Raw genomic sequence first — 8,804 nt, 5'->3', positions numbered from 1 at the left:
CCTACCAGTTAAGTGCGCACAAACCGTACCGGATCAATTGGCGTATTTAAGCGGGAGTTTATTGTACACGGTTATACCTCACATTGCTTCATTTCCGCTGGGGTATTATTTTCTTGATTTTAATTTTTGTACGAGTCGTCATCCCGAAGTCCTAATTGGCTGTTGTCGGTAATATTTTGCATGTAGCCGACTCTGGTACGATTAAGATTTTGTCCGCTGAGGGGCTCGAACCCGCGGCACACAACGTTAGGTTTAGAAGCATTGACCACTCGACCCACGCCACCGGGTGTAACAATCATTAAGCTCCTAAGTCTCTAGAAAAAAAAAGACGATAAGGTGACGTGGGCAATGCATCTGTCCTATAGTTGAAGATGCTGATTCTGAGAGAAAGCCTTAACAAGTTCTTTTTGCAGCGTTGCAAACGCTCTGATATTAGTGGACCACACAACTACATAATAACAATGAAAAGACCAGGCATGCTTTGCTATGCTGTCTTAAAATCGAAAAAGCATTCTGAAAACCATAATTTCATTGCATATATTTTCAAGCACTACTATCAGAATTTAGTCTCTCTTTCTCATTCAGTAACTGGATCAGTCGGAGGACTTAGCACCCGTAATGTTGCCCGCACGGGCAGTGTTGGGCTGACGCGTTAAACACAGCACCCGTTCCCAAGTGCGGCCGAAAGGGTCCATGCAACGCGGTGAGTTGCGCGTGACAGCTTCAATGGGAAAATACACAACACGATTCGCGCTGAGGCCGACTGTGAAGCCAGTATAACCCGCCATGGCACCGTGTACGGCGTTTTGGCCCAACAACATGCAGTACAGACTGTCAGCGGCGTTCGCGGGTACCGAACGGATCATGTACGAGGGATCAATGTACTTGACAGTACAAACCTTGCCTTTTTTGGCAAAGTGTTCCTGGATACGGTCCTTCATGAATGCACCAACAGGTGGTAATTTCTTATTGCCGCCAGCATCGGCCTCTACTGATGTTCCAAGCAACTCTTCGCCAGCGCCTTCTGCAACAACAACCACACCGTGACCCTGATCCTCAACAACACGTTCAAGATGGTCTAAACAGCTTCGAGGTCCCTCCAACTCGATAGGAATCTCTGGAATCAGACACAAATTTACATCACCGCTGGAAAGCGAAGCGTGTGCCGCGATAAAGCCAGCACTGCGGCCCATAAGCTTAACAACACCAATACCATTGGGCACACAACGAGCCTCTGTGCTGGCTGATCGAATAGCACGTTGAGCCTCCTCGACCGCCGTGTTGAAACCAAAGCTGCGGTCTAGGAGGTCTACATCATTATCGATGGTCTTGGGCACACCTGCAACAGCAACCGCCAGTTTGCGGCGACGGCATTCATCTGATATCTTGTTAGCCGCACGATGGGTACCGTCACCACCAATTACATACAATTGCGAAACGCCATGTGTAGTCAAGAAGTTAATGATCTTGTCCTGATCGAATCCGCCACGATTAGAACCCAGAATAGTGCCACCATAGTGGTGAATGCTTGCCACGCTCTTTGGGGTCAGCATAATGGGGGCCTCTTTCTGGTCCATTGACGTCCAGTTTGAAAAGCCGGCAAAACCCATGCGAATCCCATAAATTTCGCGCACGCCATAAAGGTTCCACAAAGCGAGAGTGACATCTCGCACGACATTGTTAAGGCCGGGGCATAGACCGCCACACGTCACGACTGCAGCCTTCACCTTTGAAGGGTCAAAATATGTGTTCTCGCGCGGACCAGCACGCACATAGGCGCGTGAAACGGCCTGCTGTGAGTCGTTGCGACGAATATCGCCTAAAATCACGTCAGATTCACCCATAATTTTGTTGTACGTACTTTTTCTCTCCACTGATCCCTCGGACTGAGTGTCAAGCTTGCGGCGGTTGCAGAGCTGGCTGTCTTTATCTGGCAGCCACTCTCGGAGATTGGGCACAGGTAATAGGTACGTCTTCTCGATGCTGATGCCATCGATCAGCACCATTTCGCCAAATCCCTTGGGATGCTTGCTAGCGAATGGAGCAGACTTGTGCGCAGCCTGAAAATCGGCAGTGGAAGAATCCACAGATCCGTGGCGGGATGAATTCATCTGCGTCTGTAGTGAATGATCGTGCAACGAGATGAAATTTTGTTCGTATTAGAGCTTAGAAAAATTAGGAAATTAAGCAATGACTAAATTTGTCAATAACAATATTTTTTGGTCAAGATTTTTGTGAAGCGATATCAGTAGATTTATTAACCTTTAGAGCAGAAACAGGTTTACGGGATTGTGGAAAAAAACATACTACCAAAAGCTAAGATGTCTGTCATACACATCTAACTTTGTCTACGAGAACTTCGATGAAGTTTCAGGCTATGGAAAGGAGTAGCTACTACAAAAATATTGACAATAGGCAAAAGCAAAGCTACTGGGTCTAACACGTAAATCACTCAAGCATTATCTCTCCCAAAAATAGCGACATGATACAAAAGTCGTTCACGGCAATCTCCGGCCCACGGCCCCAGAATTTTTCTAAGGATGTGCATCTTTGCTTCAGCCTGAGTTGCATGATTTGCGCCCTGCCTTACGATGTCAATAGTGTTTGATATGACAATACCCTCGATCCGCTTGCCTTGTTTGGCTATATGACCAGTCATTATCTTCCGCAAGGCGCCACTGATAACGATAATAGCCAACCTTGAGAAAGACTCAAGCCCAGAACCAATTGTCTACACTAGTTGCGTAGGATCACAAGTGCCAACTAGCGTATGGGATCGCCGTGACTACGCGCTTGCAAAGATGTCTCAGTAAGTCACCTTAAGCTTTCCTTTATAAAATTACAAATGTTGACCATTTAATTGTCATGTGTGTCATATGACATGCATGTGTGCCTCATAACTTGCGCGCCCCATCCAAGTCTACGATCTCATCCCGTTTAACTATCAGATCTACCAATAATCAACATGTTATACCAACGCCCGATAAAGAAAGAAGCTTGACAGATTGTGATTAGCTCATGAATAGGCATTAATCACAAAAGACCTTACTTACTGTCATTCTACTCTCCTGGTTAGCATTTGTGAGGTCGCAAAAAATTGCATTTACCAGGTCTAAGCCGTGCTCTTCGTAAATGCCCACTATTATAGATATGAACTGGTTGGGCTTCCGTTGCACTGCTACAGAAGCAAGTCGGCGATTCCTCAGTGATGCCACATCACGCACTCGATAAACGTTTTTAATCACGTCAGATAGAATAGAGCTATGTTTTGCTACCGAAATGCGTCTCAAAATGAGTTGCAAATTCACATCATAACTAAGATAACATCTTCTAAGAAGAGCCAGTCAAAGCTTATGTGTACGAGATGCTCAGCAACAGTGTTTTATCACGCACCTATTCACAACCAGATAATAGCACTCACACCTCATTACGCGGTTAAAGAACCATGTTCCCCCCAAACGCGGTGCCACCAATTGTTCCCTATGCTGATCGGATGATTAAAAGCTGTAAGACTTCCACACGCAACGGTGAAACGGATGTGCAGACAAGTCGACAGAAATGCTGTGTTAAATTTTAGTTGTATCACCAATGACTCACCCTTTTTTTAACGTAATGCATCGCAAAAACCGGTGACTAAAATCGAATTGATGCATCAACCATGACGCGAAATTTACACTGTACATCCCAAGGTACTTTGATTTACATAGGATGCCAAAACTTACACCATCTTTAATGACGGGAAGCGTGGACATTACACTTTCGTATTTGATACGGAAGCGGCGCGACCGTTGCTCGTGCAATGAAGTATCCTCGACTAGCCTGTCGTGAAAAAGAGTCTTCCTTCCTATAACTACCTCTTATGCGTAACCGCACTCATTCGGAGACGCCAAAACTTGTCGCTGCTACTTCGGTCTGTTCACCTTTGCTCGGGTATCTTGCAATATGGTTAAATCCTCATTCACGGAGTTGGGACGCCCGTACCGTTCAGATGGTCAAACGGAATAGCGGTGGAATGGGGCCACTCTAGAATATGGCTTGATTAAAATTGATTGTGCCATCAACTTTTTTTATTGTAAACACGTAGAAATGTTTATTGGCAAGTGTTGTCTGCGCATCGATGTGAGGACGACGTGCTGTTCATGTTTTAATTCCTTAAGGCGATTGCGTGGCGACCCTCGACAATCGGCGGTATACTTCGCGCCACTCGAAATTGCGATTTATCAGCATTGACTTCTCGGATCTTGCTGATCAAAATAAACAACTGTGCACCAGGTACCGTGGGCGCTTTTGAGGGTGTGTGTGGATAGATAATATTTAGTGATGTTTATTTTGATACATGTCATGGACTACAGTATCATCACCGAGCATCAGCAATAGCGTTACAAGACCTGAAGATATTATTTTGAAGAAATAGAGATTGCAACAAGTTCCCTGACCTTAGACCAATTCAATGGAAAGTTCTTCATCTGTTGTCGATATTGATTGACACTATCGACAGATGCCGGGTGCAGCTCAATGTGTCCCCGCGCACGTCTCAAGTTGGTGCCCGTCTTACACACGTTAGCTAAGACCGGAGAGAAGAGCCTATCAATAGCTTTTGCATTCGTCGATTGGTCTAATACCCTTTTTCCCTTTCAAAACTGATGCATGAGCTACTGAACTCTACAAGTTGCCACGGTCTTGTACAACGTTCCCATCCAAAGCTGTGTGCTACCCCTGCTTTCGTTCAACGCCTCCAAATGGCAAGTCAATAGTGGTGCCTATCAAACAACGTCAAACCCAGTTCCTTCCAAATTTTTACGCACAGAAGCGAACTTCGCTTTAGCACCACGAGCAGTACATCCATCTCGTACAGACAGCAATTAATAATTTAATACTATGGGGCTACTGTGCTGCGCTGCTAAGTGCTGCGGCTGCATAGCGCTCTCGCAGCTCTGTGCACTACTATTGCCTCTAGCCATCCTGGTTCTTCTTGGCTTCTTTTTCTATACGTATGCGATTCCGTGGGGTGAGGATCAGATCCGCCAAGCGCTCAATCTAACGTCTGACGTTGACATTGGCAACCTCAACGCTAGCTACATCGCAGCTAATAACTGCACTGGCTGCGTGTTAGGTAGCAACACGCAGTGGCCAACCAATACCACAGGCCCGCGACATTTTCTCGACTCGAAAGCTGGCAGTACGGCTTCAGGCGTCATTGCGACATCTTTGGCTGGTGCAGCCGTGATCGGTACAAGTTCAATGCTCTGGGCCTCGACAGTGCCTACTGCCGCCGCGGCGCTCAGTTTCTCCTCGGGATTCTACGAAATGACGCACATTGTCGAGCAAGCCCAGTTTGCAGGTATGATCAGCCAATTAAGAATTGAAGGCGCTCCAACGTTTCTCATTCAATTCTCCAAGGAACTGTCGTGGACCAATTTCAATTTTATCAGAGGAGGCAGCAGCGATTCCAACAGTACTGGAAGGCGGAGTCAGCTTCGAAGGCTATCAGATTCCATTTCCCATGCGGCAGATGCTGTGTCTATGGCTGGAGAGACCGGACCGGCGAGATATGCTGCTCTCATTGGTGTAGATGCCAACAATCTCTTCTTCTACACGCTTTTGACGTTCGTTGCTGTGATTGCAGCACTGCATGTGCTTTATGTACTGTTTATTCTAATTGCTGGCTCCATTCTCAAGAGCAATACCATTAGTGACATGGCACGCAAATGGTATCGTAAAGTGATTTGGGCTGTTGTGTTGGCTCTGTTGCTGGCACAATACAGTTTTGCGATGGCTGGATGCTATCTCATATCAAACGATGCTTCAGGAGATTCAGCCAAAGGCGTTACGTCCCGCTTTACTTTGGGGATCGTTGCTCTTGTCGTAATTGTACTTTTAACCCTCGGACTTGGTGTCACTGTTATTGGAAAAAATCCAGACGAATTGAAGGATGTTGGAACTTACGAACACAATCAGCGGCCATTTAGCAGCAAATACAGTGCGTACTATGATCAGTACAACTTCGACAACCGTTTTTTTTTTGTGCCGCGCATCTTACTCGCAGTCGGGACTGGTGCCATTGTTGGTATCGTCCGTGATGCCACGTCGCAGTTATTGTGCATTCTTGCTGTTATGATGTTGTATTTAATCTTGCTCCTTCTGCGCCAGCCGAATTTGCTGCCGTTCTTATACTACGTGGGGATCACGTCGGTATTTTTAAAAGTGGTTCTTATTGGTCTCATGCTTTTGATTGCAAGAGACGACTACTTTCCTCAAAATCTGCGCGATAACGTGGCTTATGGCATCATTGGAATCAACATATTCATCTTCGCGTTGTTGTTTATACGTCAGGCGTATATGATTGTCCACGCGACAATAATTGCTTGTCGTCACAAGAAGTATGGTAAGCGCGACTCCAACTTGGATGCGACTGGAACTAACACTGATTTCGGCAACAGTTCCTCTCCTGTTCCTTCCTTTGAATTGGTGGAGTCAACACCATTACGTAGAGGCGGGGATTGGTATGGAAACAAACAATTTGATCAAAATCAACAATCGCAAAGCCACCAGCATCAGTATGGAGCGCATTCCAGCACGATGTCCGGATACAGTACTCAGAGCTCTAATAATGGGCAATTAGAGAACGTGCCTATGTTAGAGCCAGCGTCGGAGCCTGTTCCGATCTTCAGTCGCTCTCGAGGCAAAAATTGTCCACCGCTATCTCATAATACTACGCCTGCTCCTGCTGCACCTGCTCCAGAAGTACCAACATACGATGTGCTGGCCGCCTACCTCGGGACAAGTTCGATGCAAGACGAGGCTGCATTCTCCGCAACGTCGTTAAGCGCAGCAAATGGTCACACATTTAGAAATAACCACATTATCACAAAAGAGCTCACTTCTCCTGGCGGACTGAACTTGTCAAGAACTTCGGCAACTTCACGTGGTCTGTCCTTGTCCAGAGGTTTGGCATCATCACAAAATCTAACGTCATCAAGAAGAGACTTATCATCGTCAAGAGGTCTCAAATCTTCACGAGGAACAGCTACGATGTCTGGATCTGGCTTTGGCTCACGTTCTTCTTCGGCTGCACTTGACGCGTATGTTGAGAATTTCTCAAATTCAGGAGCCAAATCCTCCTCGTCGCGAAGGCAACACATTGTCAATCTCTATCAGGATGTGTCTATTGATGATGTGGATATCGATGACGATACAGCTGAGACTTTCGAACTTTCATCTTCGAGTCAATCGTTTGATCCTAGTGCATCAGGTGCTTCAACATCCAGTTCATTTGCCATGATGCAATCTTACGTCAACTTCTCAGACTCGACAGTATCTGTGAGTAGGCAAAGTACCATCAAACAACCAGACAACACGTTCTCAACTGTCATCGATGCTGCTCACTTGGCTAAAAGTGGTGGTTTTGGTAGTAGTCCTCAAGCCAAGATGTCGATCTTCTCGAACGATTCAGAGGGTAGCTTTGATGGTGACCACAATAGCTGGATTAAACATCATTCAGGGGCCGCTACTAGTACGGACGACAGAGAGAGCGAAGCACTCGAGGGACAGAGCTACGAACTTGGGCCTTTTGGTGTAACTAAATCAGCATTCTCGCGTGACTCAGTAGATTCGTACTGTTACCAGTCGAAATCCAATTTCACGACATCTCGATTAAATTTTAACGCAAAGGGTCAGCATAATGAAGGCGGCAGTGACGATGGCTCATCAAAGCGACGCTCCTCAAATCAGTCGTCCAATCTGTCGTCTAATCAGTCGTTTCTCAGCGCTCACTCTGACGATAGTTTCTCGTACTTCGATGTGGACAGAGATCGCTCCGTCAACGACCACTCTAACACCCTCACACTTTAAATTTAGTTAAAATGAACAAGTTTAAAACCCTAGTTTTGGCAGCGTATTTGAATTGTCTTTTATATGCTTTCTGACATAGAACACGGTAATGAGAGCGAAATTGCGGGGCGAACGTTGGGCGTATGTGTAGCTGTTCGGTGTAAGTGCAAGAACCACTATTGTAAATTCGGTATTTTATTCTTAAAAACTTTGATGCAATATTTTCCTAGATTGTCGACTGACGTACATAATGTCAGCGATGCCTGTGATGGTAAATTGGCGAAAGTGATGCGAGCACCTGAAACACATTGCTGAATTGGATGGGCCCCATTCAAATATGAACGAACAGTTTTGATTATGCAAACTCAGCCGTGGCCAAAAAGACAATTAACGTGTGACTCCTTCTTGAACGACGCCACCCATAGATGACATTTAAGTATGTCGAATTGTTTTATAAAATGGACGATAGGTGAGATGATGCAAGGAATTACAGCATCACAACTTAAGATATCTTGCCAGCGCATCTTTCTGCAGTTGTTGAGGCCTGAAACTAAGAGAATGTCGACGTGGGGCGCCACTGTCGAGAAAAAAAACTGGTAAATATCGCTGCTTTGGTGTCAATGCTCAAAGATAAATCCATCTTTGCTGCCTTACTACAGCAACCGCGACGTGTTCACATCGCATTTTTTTTTTCAATCACTTTTAAGGCACACATACAACACCGAACCAAGCACATACCTTCTCAGATTCTACGCAATTATTGGGTAATTTGATGCAAACACAAATCAAATCACAAAAACTCAAATATTTTAGCAATAAGAGTGAGCTTAAAAATGTTCTTTCCTATAACTTCAGCGTTGGGCGAAGAGAACTGCGCATGTAGCGTAGTTTCTACGCGGCAAACAAACAACTTTAGACTCTTAAAGCACCAAAAATGCTTATTCAACATAACACCCAGCAGCCGATCACATCGA

At 45.6% G+C, this 8,804-nt stretch overlaps 3 protein-coding genes across 3 annotated transcripts; 1 reads left to right on the top strand and 2 right to left on the bottom strand.

Moving 5' to 3' along the window:
• Positions 1-593: 593 nt before the first annotated feature.
• On the bottom strand, positions 594-2,111 carry PHALS_01453 (pyrophosphate-dependent phosphofructose kinase; the record flags this gene model as incomplete). The annotated part of the gene is made up of 1 exon (XM_024715844.1): positions 594-2,111. The coding sequence occupies one exon, from the start codon at positions 2,109-2,111 to the stop codon at positions 594-596; it is 1,518 nt and encodes a 505-aa protein (XP_024581502.1).
• Positions 2,112-2,960: 849 nt separating this feature from the next.
• On the bottom strand, positions 2,961-4,466 carry PHALS_01452 (uncharacterized protein; the record flags this gene model as incomplete). Its single annotated transcript, XM_024715843.1, has 5 exons — positions 2,961-2,996; positions 3,054-3,327; positions 3,394-3,480; positions 4,270-4,346; positions 4,437-4,466. The coding sequence occupies 5 exons, from the start codon at positions 4,464-4,466 to the stop codon at positions 2,961-2,963; spliced, it is 504 nt and encodes a 167-aa protein (XP_024581501.1).
• Positions 4,467-4,878: 412 nt separating this feature from the next.
• PHALS_01451 (TRP-like family) lies at positions 4,879-8,119 on the top strand (the record flags this gene model as incomplete). Its single annotated transcript, XM_024715842.1, has 3 exons — positions 4,879-7,783; positions 7,931-7,990; positions 8,061-8,119. 3 exons carry the CDS (start codon positions 4,879-4,881, stop codon positions 8,117-8,119), a joined length of 3,024 nt encoding a protein of 1,007 aa, XP_024581500.1.
• Between the last annotated feature and the right edge of the window lie 685 nt (positions 8,120-8,804).

The sequence above is a fragment of the Plasmopara halstedii genome (genome assembly GCF_900000015.1).
Source record: "Plasmopara halstedii genome assembly, contig: Scaffold_1561, whole genome shotgun sequence".
Lineage (NCBI taxonomy): Eukaryota > Oomycota > Peronosporomycetes > Peronosporales > Peronosporaceae > Plasmopara > Plasmopara halstedii.
Note: the sequence above shows the minus strand (reverse complement) of the source record. Positions and strands in the feature narration are given on the sequence as shown.